Source organism: Miniopterus natalensis, chromosome 9 (assembly GCF_054644295.1).
Source record: "Miniopterus natalensis isolate mMinNat1 chromosome 9, mMinNat1.hap1, whole genome shotgun sequence".
Taxonomy (NCBI): Eukaryota; Metazoa; Chordata; class Mammalia; order Chiroptera; family Miniopteridae; genus Miniopterus; species Miniopterus natalensis.
This window is the reverse complement of record NC_142089.1, coordinates 8,519,626-8,536,022: the sequence shown is the minus strand read 5'-3', so window position 1 is coordinate 8,536,022 and position 16,397 is coordinate 8,519,626. Positions and strand designations below refer to the sequence as shown.

Below are 16,397 nucleotides of genomic sequence, written 5' to 3'. Positions count from 1 at the left end.
TGACCTTTGTGAAGGAAGCTACAGGCCTGTGACGGGAATAACCACCATGACCCGCTTTAGTTAGGAATTTTTGTGTTCAGACCTTCCTGTATGGTTCCTTTCGGTCACCAGTTTGTAAGGCCTGCCATGCGCCTCCTCCTTCCCCGAGCTTGTCAGGTTTAGTATGTGGCCCCTTTTTCATTCACAACAATCACACGAATAGTTGTATAAATACCTTTCACAATAATAAGATGAAGCGTTACTATTTGCCACACACTGTTCTGAGTCCTTTGCATGTATTAACTTATCACGAACTTCAGGATTCAAATGCAGGCAGTTGACTCCAGAGAGAGATGCATCCTTTGATTTCATACCTTGAAGAATTAGTTAGATCCATGCAGGTAAAGAGGATACAAGACAAGCTTTCCAGACAGTGAGCATAGCATATGCAAAGACCCTGGGGCAAAGAAAGTGAATGCTTAGAGCAGTGTTTTTCAAAATACATGTTGTGGTCATAATATCAACTTAGTGGACGCCAACTTAAAACAATAGAAATGGATTAGGAAATATCAGAGTGCATTGTATAAGTATTAAGTACTGCTTTGCAAAACTTTTGTTATATGTGTCAACTAGGTTGCAATGTCAGATAAATTTCTTACTGTAGATAGCAATTAGAAATGTTTGAAAAGCATTGTTTGGAAACATGAAAAGAAGGCCAGAATGATTGGAGAGCAGGGAGGGAGTAGAAAGGGGACTTTCTATTAAGATGGGAGAGATTGGCAGAGACCATACCACATGGCTTTGGAGGTTTATATTAATAACAGCTATCCTGCCCTGGCAGGGTGGCTTGGTTGGCTGGAGCGTTTTCCCACACACCAAAAGGTTGTCGGTTCCATTCCTGGTCAGGGCACATACCTAGGTTGTGGGTTTGATTCCCTCGTACAGGAGGGAATGGATCAATGTTTCTCATATTGATGTTTCTCTTTCTCTCCCTTCCTCTCTTTCTAAAATCAATTAAAAACAAAACATATCCTTGGGTGAAGATTTAAAAAACTAACAGCTATCCTAATAGTTATGCATTTGAAGGGTTTTAAGCAGAAGTGATCAAATCTGTATTTTGTAAATAGTCACGGTGGCTACTGGGTGAGCGGATCTCCAACAGGTGAGTGCACAAAAAGGCATTCTCAGGGGAGGCAGAGAAGGTACTGTCTGTGCCTTCAAAGGCTCAGATTTTAGCCAGGAAGTGAAGAGATGTGTTCTGTTATGCTTCTGCAGCACTGACAACTTCCTCCATCAGAACAGGTAAAGCACTATTCACAGAATTCTCAAACCTGCATCTTGAGACCCAAAAATACTTTCAAGACTCGTACACTGAAAACTACAAACCACTCTAACATCAATGTTTCTCTCTTTCCCCCTTCTTCTTTCTCTAAAAATCAATTTTAAAATGTGATACTGGAAGTGAGGAAAAGGAAACCAAAGAAATAACTTTTTTTGTTCTGCATTAAGGAGATGTGGCTGGCCCTTTTAAAACACAGAAACAAGCCTGGCTGGGCATGGCTCAGTGGTTGAACATGGACCTAGGATCCAGATCTCGTTTGATTCCGTCAGGGCACATGCCTGGGTTGCGGGCTCGATCCCCAGTGGAGGGGCATGCAGGAGGTATCTGATCAATGACTCCCTCATCATTGATGTTTCTCTCTCTCTCCCTCTCCCTCCCTCTCTCTGAACACAGAGACAAAAAGCTATAAGCAGTCTATATAGAAACTGAGGGAAGAAAGCTATCATGTTTTTTTGGTAGAAATCATTTGACATTAAAATTTATTTATTTGATTGTATTTTAAAAAGCAGGGCAGAATCACATCTATTTTCTTCATAGTATCACTGTACGCAGACTGAATTTCAGAGCCCTTAGTTGGCTTTGGAAACTGTTAGACAGCAAGCCTTCTCTTTTCCCTCCAGGCTCTCCTGCTTCTTCCAGGGGTGCTGGTGATAGTGAATGCTAAATAAACAGCGTGTGGTTGAGCTTGCCAAACCCCTTAAACCTCTTCCCATAGGCAAGAAGGTGAACTGGCTTATTCTTTGTCTGAAGTCATTAAGTGAGCCGGTCATCTAACAGAGGATGGGAGGAAGGTTCCATTGTAGATCATTTCCAGTTAGGAAAGAATGAACTCAGAGCTTTAATTGCTTAGTTCCTTCTGCTGATGAGAGAGAGATACACTAGCAAGGTGACTCAAATCTTTGATCCACTGAGACATCAGAGTAATGCACTCAGTTCCTTTGATTAAAATGTGTTGCAAAAGCCATCTCTGGGTAGAGAAGAGTAGTTTATTATGATGACGGTACTGTAAGAAGAAAATCAAAACAGTGAACGGCAGGCAGTGTCCCTTTCCTCTTGAATGCTAATGATCACTCCACTCCTGTCATCTTTATGGTCCAAGCAAACTCAACTGGGAGAGCAGAGGGTGGTAACTGGGGCAGGTAAATGAGGAGGCCTTCATGTGGATTTGTGGACCACTTCAGATCTTTTTGGACTCCCAGCATCATTACCTGAAGAAACACAAAGTTGATGGAAAAAACATGAATGCATTAATGAGCACAAAATACAGCCCACGCATGGTGGAAAACAACCAAGCTGGACCAGGGAAGGGAAGGCGGTCTAAAGCGGAATAAATATGGGAGAAACTTGGGGGATGAAGGAAGAAGTAGAAAAGACCTGCCAATTCCTTTAGAAAAAGTTACATCTCTGGAAGGACTGACTGAGGCCCTTTACCTGTGTAGTGGAGGTAGTTTTGGGGGATTTAAGGCTTAAGATTCCATTTTCTGGCCAGTTCAGGAAAATGGCATAAACAGCTGATTCTTTTGAGGTATACCTGGGGAAAAAGAAACATCATTGTCAAAGATACCTGGCTTGTTACTCTGACACCTCGGGACATACACATAATCTTATCCATTCCCCTATTACCTACCAGTTCCAAGACCTTGTGTCTGTCACCGATACTAGGAAGCACTAAGAACTCAACACCAACTAAGGTCTGTGGGAAGAAAGCAGCTTCTTTCTGATGATATCTTCTCTTTTCTCTCTCTATTGGGTTATAAGTTTTCTTGAAAAAATTTTAAACTCTTATAGTAGTTATTTCACACTGAGGCCATTTGCCTTATTATTCCAGTATTTTTTCAATTCCAAATCCATGTGAAAAACACCAGAGGATATAAGAAGGGCAAGACGTGCAATGAAGACAGATTTGTTGCTCTGAGATTTAACACCTAGAGATGAGGTTGAAAGTCACAAGCAGAAGCTCATCCGAAACAGGGATGAGCGTGTTTCCCCTGACCCAAGGGCCTAAGCTCTATGGTGTAACAGTAGTAGGTGCCTTTTATTAAACACCCCCTATATGCCTGGTACTCCGCTGGAAGCTTTACATACATTATCTCCTTTAACCCTCACAACAGCTCTAGGAAGTTAATCATCACCCCATTTTGCAGTTGCAAAAAACTGAGGCCTGAGATCAAAGAACTAGACCCACAGTTCCAAGTATGAATCATGACATCTGCATTTACTAGCTCTGTGAAGTTATATTACTGCTCTGGGCCCCTTTCTCACCTGTAAGATGGGGATAACAGCATCTATCTGGTGGGCTTGTTGAGGGCATTAAGTCGGTGGAAAGAATTTAGAAGGGAGCCTTGCACGTTGCAGGTGCTACACAACTATTAGCTGCTACTATTTTTAGGGAGACGGGGTAAAGTGTCAAGTAAAGGGACTGGTGCTTTCTATACCAAGCTATCACCGCCCTCACTAGTGAAAGATATCCCGGTGGCTTAAGTCATAAACTGGGATAGAAATGAAGAGCAAAAGAACAGCTTTGGGGTTTCTGGAAGACAACTTCCAGTGTGGCTTCCAATCTTGTGGACCCACACAGATGCCAGGTCAGGATGGGCCACAGTCCCGCTCCCGCACTCAACAGAAGATAGGGACTCACCATACAGATTCGTTCTTTTCCAGCTGTACCCTCCACGGTTTAGAGGCATAGATTGCCTCCCCACTGATGCTCAGCCACTTCCCAACAGCAAGCAGCCTTTCTTGGAAGATGGGCACAATCAGTCCATCTTTAGTTGGCCCAATGTTGAGAAGATAGTTTCCTCCCAAACTTACTGTCTGAACCAATTCCTGGAAAGAGCAGAAACAACAAAATCCTAGTTATAAATTCCAAGCCTGGCATAGTGCCTAGAACACACAGCTATCAAGAAAAAGAATCTAGGACACATACTCTCCCTGCTTTGTGAATGTCCTTTACCCTTTTAAAAATACTATACATTTTTGTCATTATAAAAGCAAGACAGGATTACATAAGAAAATGGAAAAATCCTGCTACAAGATGGAGAAACCTATTAATCTGAATTTCAGGGAGTGATCATGGCACTTCCTGGTGAGATTGTCCTTCCTGGTGCCGGAGGCAGTGGGAAGGGTGATGTGTCAGAAGCACAGAGTAGGAGCAGGAGCTGAGAACAAAGCATTTGGCCATAAAGGGATCAATCACATGGAGCCACACAGAGAGAACACGGGGGTCAGAGAGAAGAGGTTATGAGGGGATGCTGTGGAGACTTTGGGGAGATAGAAGAGATCTGAAGAATTCCAGGACACTACACTCTGTATGCAATGGGCTATATAAATGTATATGCTGCCCTGTCGGGAAAACATGTTGTAAAGAGATACAGTCGTCCCCCCTTATTTGCGGTTTTGCTGTCCATGGTTTCAGTTACCCACGGTCAACATCAGTCTGAAAATATTAAATGGAAAATTCCAGAAATAAACAATTCGTAAGTTTTAAATTGCACACTGTTCTGAGTACCTCCCTTCATCTCATCAAATAAGCATCCTATCATCTCACATCATCACCAGCAGGGTAAGTAGAGTGTAGTCAGATATTTTGGGAGAGACCAAATTCATATAACTTTTATTACAGTATATTGTTCTAATTGTTCTAGTTTATTATTAGTTGTTAATCTCTTACTGTGTCCAATTTATAAATTAAACATCATAAGTATATATAATATAGGAGAAAACAGGGTTCGGTACTCTCCTTGGTTTCAGGCACCCACTAGGGGTCTGAGAACATATCCCAGAGAATAGGGAAGGACTAATGTATATTCTTCAAGGCTTCTAAAGTGGGATGTGCATGTTTACTTGTTTACTGGGACCTCGAACAGGCGCACTTCAAGGTGGCCTAGAAAAATTAAGGTTATATACAGAAAATTTTAAAAAGGAGAATTTGTTACTGTATCCCAAAGACACCATACTGTTAACTTTTTATGTTTCTTTTTGGTCTTTTTCTTATGTAATTAATTTTATATTGTTGATAATACGTAGCTTATTTTTTTACTCAATCCTCTAAGTATTAACCCATATTACATTAATAAACGTTTTAACAACTAAGGACAAATCTACTGAACTATTCCTTTGTGGTTGCAAGAAATGGAAACAACCCATAGGTCCAACTGAAGACATACCTGTACATAAAACTCTGTTCAGTAATCACAGTGGTTCCCTCAGGACAGGGTTCTTTGAGTATGTCCAGTACCCTAAAGGCTCCATCGACCTGCACGCGCATCGGCAGTGCTTCCGCCCGCTCGGTGAGAGGCTGGTTTGAGATGGCAGCTAACAAACAGCTAACTCACAGGTGTCTTACCGAAATGATTTCAGATTCACTTGCAACGTCAGAGATCGACATGGTGCGACGGTAGCCCCAGGACCGCTTGTCTATGGAGGTGCACATCTCCCACTTGTGATCCGGCAAAGTCGACGGCTGGAATTTATCTGCACAGTTGTAGTAGCCTCCGTGGTGGCAAGAACAGTTGAAACCCCATCGGTCGTTTACCACTACCTCATCCTACAGGAGGGAGGAGTAGGGGTCACCAAGGGTACGCCTTACCTTCCGTGATGCAGTGTGATAACTTAGGAGTCTATTGGAAGCGAGGAACAGACTGAGTCTAGCACAGTAGTTCTCAACTGAGGGCCATTTTGCCCCAGGGGAATCTGGCAAAGCCAAGAGACATTTTGGGTTGTCACAGGGTGACTGGTTCTGCCATCTAGTGGGTAGGGGCCAGGGATGATGTTAAACCTTTTATATCAAGGACAGCCTCATCACAAAGAAGATATTCAGCCCTAAAAGTCAATACTGCAGAAGCTGAGAAACCCTGGTCAAGTGACCTGTAACGTTAGAGCTGGAAGCGCCTGTTTTAAAGATCATCTTGTAAACCACTTATTTTATTAGAGGAGAAATGGAGAGAAGACTTGTCTGAGGTAATATCCCCAGGTAGTTTCCAAAAGCTGGGCCTATAAATCAGATATCTAAACCCAGCCCAGGACACTTTCTATTACATGACCCAGGAAAAGAAAGTCAGCTATCAAATATTCTTTTTTTTTCCTTCAACGTTTAGCTGAACCATGAGAAATCATTACACGTAATATCTAAATGTGAATGTTTACTACCACTAGGAGGCTCATGCTGGGGTACCTCTGGTGAATAAAATACAGTCCTTGCCCTCCGAGATCCAGCAGAGACCAGCTGAGGAGACAGATGTGTGAACAGTATTATGACATCACATCACAGGTAATTTCCTGCGGATTAACGTAAATGGGGGACAACTGATCAGGATGTTTCTTAATACTGCCAGGGAAGAGTATAAATTGTCAGGAGCCACATCTAGTTTACATTCGACCAATATTATTATGTCCCTAACTAGGCCAAATGCCGTTCTAAGGGTTGGGGATATAGCAATAAACAGACCCAAACCCTTTCCCCTATAAAATATAAAGCTGACACTTCAGTGAGAGACAGATACTAAACAATGTAAGTGATACCTGGAATATGTTAGACCAGGTAAGTGCTAAGAGAGAGAAAGCAGGGAAAGACATGGAGTGTGGCAGGGGCATGCTGCAATTTTAGGGTGGCGGGGCAGCTGCTCTAAACAGACCAGAGGGAATGGTAAGGAAAAGGGGCTACTCCTGAAAATGCTTTCCTGATGTGACTATCGCTCCAAAATAGCCCTCTTTCCTAACGCACGAGAAAGCATTCAGAACAACGGTGGAAAACCAGGGTCAGCAGCATCCCACCCAAGGTCCACAGCTGAGCCACCCAGTGTGAGGACCCCTGGCGGGGACCCATGATGCTGTGCCACTAAAAGTCCCCACACATTTGGCAAGTTCCCAGAAAACTACTCTTCACTTATCATATTTGTCATACAGGATCTCTTTCCTTTTTTCTTTCTTTCCATTTTCTGAATTTAGGAATAGTTACCCAATAAGAGGCTTAGATCTTTCTAGATCTACAACAAATCCAGAATATGTAACATTTTTGAAATTTTCGAGAGTGAGGATTAAGACTTCTGCTACTTCGTAAGTGTACCAAAATACAAACCGCAAATGGACAGCTATTATGCAGTGCAGTAGTGTTGACTGGGATGGGGAAGGAAGACAAAGTCCCCTCAATCTGGATATAGCCCAGCTGGGCGTAGCTCAGGGGTTGAGCATCAACCTATGATCCAGGAGATCACGGTTCGATTCCCGGTCAGGGCACATGCTGGGGTTTGCGAGTTCAATTCCCAGTTGGGGTCGTGCAGGAGGCAGCCAATCAATGACTCTCTAATCATTGACGTTTCTTTCTCTCTCCCTCTCCCTCTCTCTGAAGTCAATAAAGACATATTTAAAATAATAATAATAATCTGGATATAAGGGAAATAAAATTTCCCCTTGAGAGTTAAACTACATAATCAACAGAGTAGGTGAGGTCATAGATATTTGCATTCTACTCCTATCACTTAATTTCATTTGTTTGGCATATTAATTTTAACAAGATTTAAACCTGTGTTGTAAAAATCAAGAATTAAAGGAGAAAAATAAAGTTTATACTTCAAGGAAGGGGAAAAAGAATTAAAGGAGAGACCTGCAACATCTGTTAAGTCCCTGGGCCCCTAGCGGCCCCATGGTGATATTACTATTTATTATTATTGTTATTACTCCAGATCTTGACTCCTAATACTGTCTTTTATCACAAAGATAAGAAATAAGTCATATAATCACATACTTTGACTGGGCTATCACTGTAGAGCCAAGAAAGAAAATCTGTAGAGTTCCAGTAAGTATCAGGACTTTCCCAGTCTCCATCAGACCAAATCAAGTCAGGCTTATACCTGAAAGACATGCAATTAGGACAAAGTTCATTACCTGAATCCATTCACAGTAGTCTTACAAATCATTTTTTTGCAACGGATATTTAAAAATAAACTTTCTCCCATTAGGAAGCACCATAAAATTACCACAGTGCAGAGAATGTGGAAAACTAAAGAGACAAAAACAACCACACATACCAAAAAATGCCTCTGCTCTCATAACCACTGTTTAATACACAGCATTTTGGTATGTTTCCCCCTAATCTTTTTTAAAAAAATATCTTTTTAAAAAGTAGAGTTGTAGTCAGTATTACATAATCTGGCCTCGTTCCAGCAACTAATTCCAACTAAAAGAATGGTGCTTCAGCTATGCTGGCATGGCTCAGCAGTTGAGCATAGACCCAGGAACCAAGAGATCACCAGTTCAATTCCCAGTCAGGGCACATGCCCGGCTTTCGGGCTAGATCCCCAGTGGGGGGCGTGCAGGAGGCAGCTGAGCAATGACTCTCTCACCATTGATGTTTCTCTCTCTCTCTCCCCCTCTCCTTTCCTCTCTCTGAAATAAAGACATATTTTTAAAAAAAATAACATTAAAAAAATAAGAAGGCATTGTTATCCCCCACGTCACAGTGAGAATCTGAGGCTCAGTAGGGTGATCTGGTTAAGGCTTTGTAAGTAACAAGAGCCAGGATGCAAATGCAAATCTGCCCCCTGCCAAATCCCAGGCAGGGTCTAGGGTCTCCAAGGTCCTGACAAAGAAAATGGCCCACAAGCAGGGAACTGAAGTTCTGACTTACTACCATCCTGGGTTCTGTTTGATTGTTTCCATTTATAAAGGTAATATGAGCACACTATGAGAGTTTTGAAGAGAAGGAGGAAAAACAGATTTTGTCTCAGTACAACCACCACTTTTATTATTCTGATGTCCTCTAGATTTTTTTCACTTCTCATTTTTTCTCCTTTCCCCCCAACTTTTCTGATTTCATTGAGAAAAGTCATAAGGCCACAGACACCTTCGTGTTCTACCTGTTCACAAGGTCGTACAGCTCTGGCATCGTTTTCCCAAAGACAAAATACTGTGTTTTGAAGCCATTTTTCTTATCAAGCAGGTAAAGTGGGTGGAACCATTCAAAGAGTGAGTGATACAGCCCATAGCGTATGTTCCTAAAATGGAAAAACAGGACAGCAGCTGTCATTAAACAAAGAAAAAATAGTTCACTTAAAAATAGTGGCAGCATTTTTGTATCTCAGTGAAACGCACCCATAAGGGCTTGCAAGGCAGGTGGGATCCAAAACCATTAATTTAAATGACCTCTTATCATTCAATTGAAACAACTGGGTTTACTAGGTTTTTGATAGTACACATAATTACTTTTTATACATAAATATCTTAACATCCAACGTTATTTAAACCATCTTTTAACTTTTAAGTTGATTATCTCAATAATAACATATAATCCATTTTTTAAAAATGTTTTCTATCATAAGAATATGTATTGCAGAGATATTGAAAAATAGAGAAAAGTATAAAGAATGACATCCGAAATCGTATCACTCAGAAATAATCATTAGTAACATTTTCCATGTTTCCATGTAGTTGAAGTGAATGAATATAGGTCTATTGTTTCATTTATCTAAGATTGACTACAGTGACCTATTTTCATACACAAGAAACTTGTTTTGAGTTAAGACTGGTGCATGTTACAGAAACACTATGATGCAAGTAAGAAGTGAGGTAATGGCACAGATAAGGCAGAAAGAGCTGAGGTTGTTTCATATGACTCGGGAACTAAATACACACAAGGAAGACAATCAAGTATCCTAAAGTCTGGATCTAATCAGTGCCTTGGAGTTTTACAGCAGGACTATTATCTAAGCACATTATTGGGAAACTGAATATTGGACAGGTGACGGGAGTCAGCACACAATTTCTTAAAGGGCCAGATAGTATTTTAGGCTTTGCAGCAGGCCTTGTGGTCTCTACCCTAACTCTGAAATTGTAGCTTAAAAGCAGCCATAGACAACACATAAATGAATGGGCATAGCTATGTTCCAATCAAATTTCCTTTACACAAACAGGCAGCTAGCTGGCCCACCCCCTAAACAGGACATCAAGTTTACCAAATCACAACAGAGCTGAGACTGGACATGGCACAAATACCACTTTTCCTCCGTATAGGCGAACATACTCGGAAGTGTAGGGTCCCAAACCAGAATTGCCTGAGTTCAAATCCTACCTCTGCCACTTCCTAGCTCTTTCATCTTGGGAAGTTACTTCTTATGTGGCAAATATTAGGGAGCATTAATTAGAATCAACCCAGTGTCTCCTTACCTTACTTTTTGCTGCTTTAACCACGCTTTTCAGTTCCCTCTTGATCTATAATTTACCCAAACCTTCCCTGAATGACTGCAAAGATCTGTGTTGACAACTAAGGGGAACACAAAGATAAGAGATGCAGTCCTTAGTGTCCATCAGACACTGGAAAAGGACCTGGGTTGGAAGGCTTTCCAGAAAGAATCCTTCTCGGAGTACAAATGGCCATTGTTGTCTACACTGGGTATCCTCCACCCAACCAGACAGAGGCATGAATTTCTCTGATGGTGTCACTTTTGGTCACATAAAAACTGCCAAGCATCAAACACTATTAATTCAAAGGCCAGAAGCCCTTCAGGTTACTCACTAAATGCAAACTCAGAAAACATGCAAGAGTAGAGAAGGTATGGGTCATTGGATGGCTGCTAGATCAAAAGGAATGATGGAAGGGAAAAAAAAAGGAATGATGGGTTGATGGTGGTAGACACACACCTCTTCCGGATGGCTGTTCCCAACTCACCGACCAAATCACGATGGGGCCCCACATCCTTAGAGTTCCAGTTCCAAGACACAGCACTTGGCCAGTTTGTGAAGCCTTCGTGATGCTTCGTTGTCAGGACTACATACCTGTGAACATCAAAACCATTATGAGCCAAGAAAGTGGGCAGTGGGCCATGAGCATGAACTTCCACAGCATGACCTAGGCTTTGGAAATGGTTGGGAGAACTGACTGTCTGAACAGGGAGAGGAGGTACAGTGACCACTGAACTGTAAACGTGTCATAAGATCAAAACAGGAAGCATGCAACTCCATAGAATATAACAGGATAGGGTAACTTAGTTACAGGGTTGTAGGGTCAGGGTGGGTAGACAACCCTGGCAGTTCTGTACAGCTTATCCTCTGCACTCTACAGTGATTATAGCAAATGTTTTAGAGTACAGCTGAACTACTAGTGATTGACAAGGCCCAGGGACTAAGAATGCAGTACAAGCCAGGAACCCTACCTCTTTTATGATGGATAATTGCTTAGAACCGATACTGCCACCTAGGCTTGATATTGGTCTCAGCTGCTTTACCATTCTGGCTGTTTACTGACAGGAATCTTTACGATTACATTATATAGGCTTACAGAACACAGTAGTCATTAACTATAAGGCCTGTGAATGAATGCTGGCCAGGAACAGTTAGCTTGGTCAAAGTTAAAAACTTGAATAGAGAGAGTGGGGGGCTTACAGAGATGGAGTCGGTTTGTTCACATCAACATCTTTACACTCGCCTACAGGGAACGCACTTGTATGAGTTGCTGCAGCCACAGCTCCCCATGGCTATTGCTCCAGAATGGAAGCAACCTGAGGAAACCACAGTCCTGAGTCCCCAGCCAAGGAGAAAGCCCAGAGGGAAAAGATGCACACCTTAGCTCTCTTCTTCAACCCTTTTAGGAATTAAGGATTAGCTTTTCTTAACCCTTTGCTTTAAAGAAGAAAGAAATCTCTACTGGAAATAGCAGATGATAGGAAAGCAAGCTATTTGTTTTACCAAGCCCACATGAATTGTCTCTCATTTACAGAGGTGAAAAAAGTCCAAAAGAGCTGAGGAGAAAAGACAAGTGTTGAAATAACCACCAAATCACTCAACATTTCACCTGCTTTTATGGCAAAAAAACACATGAGATAATTTAACCACTGGCTAGTGTAGGGAGGTCCAAGACTTTAAGGGCCAGATAGTATTTCAGGCTTTGTGAGCCATAACCCTTTTAAAATGTAAAAATCATTCTCATCTCATGGAACTTAGAGAAGCAGGCAGAGAACCAATCCCTCTGGCCATGGTAAGCAGACCGGTATGGGGAAAGAACCTTTACCTGGGAGTAGTGAGATGTGGAGTCTAGGACATCAGTTCCCTTCCTCTATCTGGGCCAGACACCTGGTCCATGAAATAAGGGATCTGGACAAAGGATGTTCCCCAGATTTTAATTTTAATTTTTTTGGTTTTGTTTTTAAACTATAGATCTCTAAGACTCCTAGAAGATAGAGAACACCTCCTCTGTTTATTCCAGCCTTATATTCCCATACATTTAATGGCATACACTAAATGTCAGTTGTAATTTCTTAGTACAAGAGATTTTTAAAAATTGATTTTAGAGAAAAAGGAAGGAAGAAAGAGACAGGAAGGGAGGAGGAGGGAGGGAGAGAGAAACAAGGATTTGTTCCACCCATTCATGCATTCATTGGTTGATTTTTAAAAATATTTTATTGATTTCAGGGAAAAGAAGGGAGAGAGAGAGAGAGAGAAAAAAACATCAATGATGAGAGAGTCCTTGATCGGCTGCCTTCTGCATGCCCCTCAGTGGGGATCGGGCCCACATCCCGGGCACGTGCCCTGACCTGGAATCGAACCTGGATCTCCTGGATCCTAGGTGGATGCTCAACCGCAAAGCCCGCTGGCTGGGCCCCACCCCAGCACTTTCAGTTCTCTGCACCATGCACAAGCAAGCTCCAACAGTTCTCAAGACATTTCAGACATTTCTTGAGCACTTTCATGTACACGCCACTGAGAAGGGCAGACGGATGAGAATCCAAGTACAGTGCACACCAGAACTCCGCTCCTTTTCCCTCTGGGGGATGTTAAAGCTGAAAGGAGCTAATACAATCCCTCTCCATAGCAACAGGAGGAGGCTGCAGGGAGGTAAAATGCCTTAGTCAGGTTCACGGTTGAACTTGGGCCAGATTCCATGGCTTAAAATCCTGAAACCCTGACTGTCCTGTTGACCTGGAATGGGCAGTGAGGTATCACGTAGCTCGCTCCTCTCCACACACAGGTGGAGGCGCAGGGCTTTCCCACCCACCAACTCCCTGAAACTTTTATTTTCTTCTGATTCTTAACCAGACGCACCTTCTCCTTATGATCAGGAATGCCACATTCAATTCTGCATCCTCCAGGGGACAGAACACATGACCTGGGGGTGTCTTGAGTCAGACAGATGGCTGTGTGACCCTGGGCAAGTCGCCTGACCTCCCCAGCTCGGCTCCCGCCAGCCTAAGCCGCGTCGCGTGGCTCCGACCCCAGGAGGATCCCCCGCCGGCCCCCGCACCCCCACTCACTTGGCCCCGGCGGCCTGGAAGAGGTCGGCCCAGTCGTCCGGGTCGAAGAAGCGCGCGGTGAACTGCGGCCCGAAGTCAGCGTAGCTGAAGCCGGGCGGGTAATTGTCTTTCATGAAGCGCTCGTACTGCGGGTAGCCCTGGCCCTTCCAGTGCCACCAGAACCACTCGCTGCCCCAGGCCGGCACCGAGAACACGCCCCAGTGCACGAACACGCCGAACTTGGCCTTGTCGAACCAGTCCGGCAGCGGCCGGGCGTCCAGGCTCGGCCAGTCCGGGCTGTAGCGGCGCTGAGCCCCGAGCGCCGCCGGGGCCGCTCCGAGGACCAGCAGCAGCTGCAGCTGCACCTGCAGCAGCTGGGTCTCCACGACCCGCGACTTCGCTGCTGGACACCACATATCCGCCTTTCCGCCTCTCCGCGCCCACCATCGCCTCTTAACGCGCAGGCGCGGGCGCGCGGCCCCGCCCACCCCAACTAAGGATTGGCTGGGAAGGGAAAGGGGCGGGCCAGCCCTGCCGCGTGACGACCTAGTCTCTCTCCCTCTGGGTCCGCCGGCCCTGTTGCGCCCTCTGGCGCTTAAAGGGAGAAAGACGCGAGCGGGCGTCGACAGCCCTCCGCGGACGGTCTGCAGAAAACTTAACGGAGACTTCCCGAGGGGCTGAGCCGCGGGGGGGTGGAAGGCCCGTGTGCGCAGAGACCTGGGAGCAGCGCATTTTGCCGCTGGGAGCCATAGGGGCCTTTCTGAGCTGTGGTACGGAGGGGCACGCCTGCAGGCAGGAATGTCGGGCAAGGGCACGCCAGCAGTCCTGCAGGAGTAGCAAGGTAGGACGATGGCAGAAGCATTAGGAGGCGAGGAGGCGAACGGGGGGGGGGGGGGGGGGGGGGAGGCTGCTGACAGACGAAGAGCAGCTGGCACCAGTTTGCCCGTCTAATACTTGCTTTGGGAATTCTGAAGCCATTTAAAGAGCTTAACACCTAATTGGAAAAACAAGACCCACGTACATTCAAGCCATCCACCACAACGGAATGTTTTTAGAGTAGAAGGGTAAGGAAATTAAAAGCATAGGGAATATAGTCAGTAATATTGTAATAACTATGAATGGTCCCAGGCGGGTACTCGAATTATTGGGGGGGATCACTTTATAAGTTATATACTTGTCTAACCACTATGCTATGCTCCTGAAACTAATATAAAATGATACTGAATGTCAACTGTAATTTTAAAAAAAAGAGTCCCTGGGAGTACCTGTGTGAACCTTGTCTGGCGGGAGGTCACTAGTCCTCTACGATCCGTATGTGCTGTGCATGCTCAGACAGGAGGTGAGGCCATCAGGTGTGGAAAGTATAATGACCCCAAGTGGCACTGCCAGTCCCCACATGCCAGTGAGAGAACCGCAGCATGTCAGAGTTGGAAGGGACTTTGGAGATTCTCTGTACAATCCCCCTTCCTACTCGTTCCATTTGAGGGAAGAGGAAATTGAGACCCAGAGAAGGGATGGAAGTTGCTCAAGATCATGCAGCTAGTTGGGGTCAGAGATAGGACCAGAAACCAGATCTCTGGATGCGGAATCTATGCCTCTCAATAAGCTGCTTCTCTCTTGTACCCGGGAGAAGGCAGAGCCTGCGTGGACAGAGCCACGCACTTCCTCATCCAAGGAGTGATAAGGAAATTGCAGTTGCTGAATAAACAGTGATTTTTCTAATCTTCTGTCTTTCTTCCACTGCAAGGCTATGCTGAAATATTGTCCAAAACAGTAAGCACAGACACCTTAAAAAAAACACACCCATCTTCACACACTTTCTAGTGACCATCTAGTAATGTTCTTTGATGTTACAGAACTCATCTTGGAGAAGATGAAATAGGACACCGTGACCTTCATTTCTCCTTAACCTTGTGAAAATTAATACAGAAACCTCTTTTAAAATGGAGTCAAGAGGCTAGAGGAGAGGACTCTCACTCACATGTCACTCAGTGCATACTATTCACAGCAATAGGAAGAGACCTACCGTGCGTCTACAGTAGGAGGTGATTCTGCATTACTACCTGAGCACGAGAAAGGATTCCTCCTTGCCCTGTAACAGCTCAGCCAATGGAAGACTGCCATCACTCAGCCAACGAAAAATCACTGTTCTTCAAACTTTTAGTTTCCTTCAATGACCCTTCATTTACAACAGCCCCTCTAAAGTCCATCAAAGAGCAGTCCTCTCCTTGGTTTCTCTGGATTTGAGTATGGTTTACCATTGGACCGAAAGTCCTGAATTGCAATTCTTTGTTGTTCCTGAATAAACCCATTTTGCTGGAGAAATATCTGGCTGTCTATTTGTTAAAGGTCAGCGGCATCATAACCAAAATGCAAATCTGCAGGAACAGGTGAGAGGCACTGTGATAGAGTGGACAGTACTGGAAGTTGGGAAACCTGGGTTTCTTGCACTAGACACCACCTCATGGGGTCTTTTTGGGTAAGTCTTGTCCACAGTCTGGGCCCGTTTCCTCATCTAAACAATGTGGGCAGTTCCCAGTGGTATCCAGGGTCTCTTGCCCCCTTGCTCTCCTCCTTCATAAACTCTAGTTCTTTACTTAAAGCCAAAATAGGAGATTGTGAAAGGAGAGAGGTAGAAAGTGTGGAAGTGAATTTAATTCAATGATTTTTAAACTCTATATTTATTAAAGAAATATTTACTGAGTATCAATTTATGCCAGGTACTTGGGCATTTTCTTTGCTAAAATGAGAAAAGACCCCACCAGTGAATAAATAAAGGCATGCCCCAACTTTAAGAAACCACAAATTTACCTTTAAAAAATTATGCCATTTCAACTGGGTTAGATAGTGTCCCCCAG

The 16,397-nt window shown here is 44.0% G+C and overlaps 1 protein-coding gene and 1 long non-coding RNA gene across 3 annotated transcripts; one reads left to right on the top strand and one right to left on the bottom strand.

Moving 5' to 3' along the window:
- Positions 1–1,784: 1,784 nt before the first annotated feature.
- FUCA1 (alpha-L-fucosidase 1) lies at positions 1,785–13,982 on the bottom strand. The gene is made up of 8 exons (XM_016214661.2): positions 13,561–13,982; positions 10,955–11,089; positions 9,175–9,312; positions 8,064–8,169; positions 5,667–5,867; positions 3,960–4,147; positions 2,753–2,852; positions 1,785–2,529 (listed from the first exon to the last, which is right to left on the bottom strand). Exons 1-8 carry the CDS (start codon positions 13,953–13,955, stop codon positions 2,389–2,391), a joined length of 1,404 nt encoding a protein of 467 aa, XP_016070147.2. The 5' UTR covers positions 13,956–13,982; the 3' UTR covers positions 1,785–2,388.
- LOC107538422 (uncharacterized) lies at positions 5,697–15,953 on the top strand. Of its 2 annotated transcripts, none has more exons than XR_001603327.2 (3): positions 5,697–5,898; positions 6,476–6,590; positions 15,396–15,953. It is a non-coding gene; the product is annotated as an uncharacterized LOC107538422 (long non-coding RNA). The 2 variants fall into 2 exon arrangements; XR_015715003.1 differs by lacking the exon at positions 15,396–15,953 and adding an exon at positions 13,346–13,520.
- The last annotated feature ends 444 nt before the right edge of the window (positions 15,954–16,397 follow it).

Coding starts and splice junctions, on each gene's coding strand:
- FUCA1 (XM_016214661.2), bottom strand. CDS start 13,955: ATGTGGTGTCCAGCAGCGAAGTCGCGGGTCGTGGAGACCCAGCTGCTG. Junction 11,090..13,560: donor TTCCAGGCCGCCGGGGCCAA/GTGAGTGGGGGT, acceptor TGATGTTCACAG/GTATGTAGTCCTGACAACGA. Junction 4,148..5,666: donor GTGAATCTGAAATCATTTCG/GTAAGACACCTG, acceptor TGCTCTTTCCAG/GAATTGGTTCAGACAGTAAG.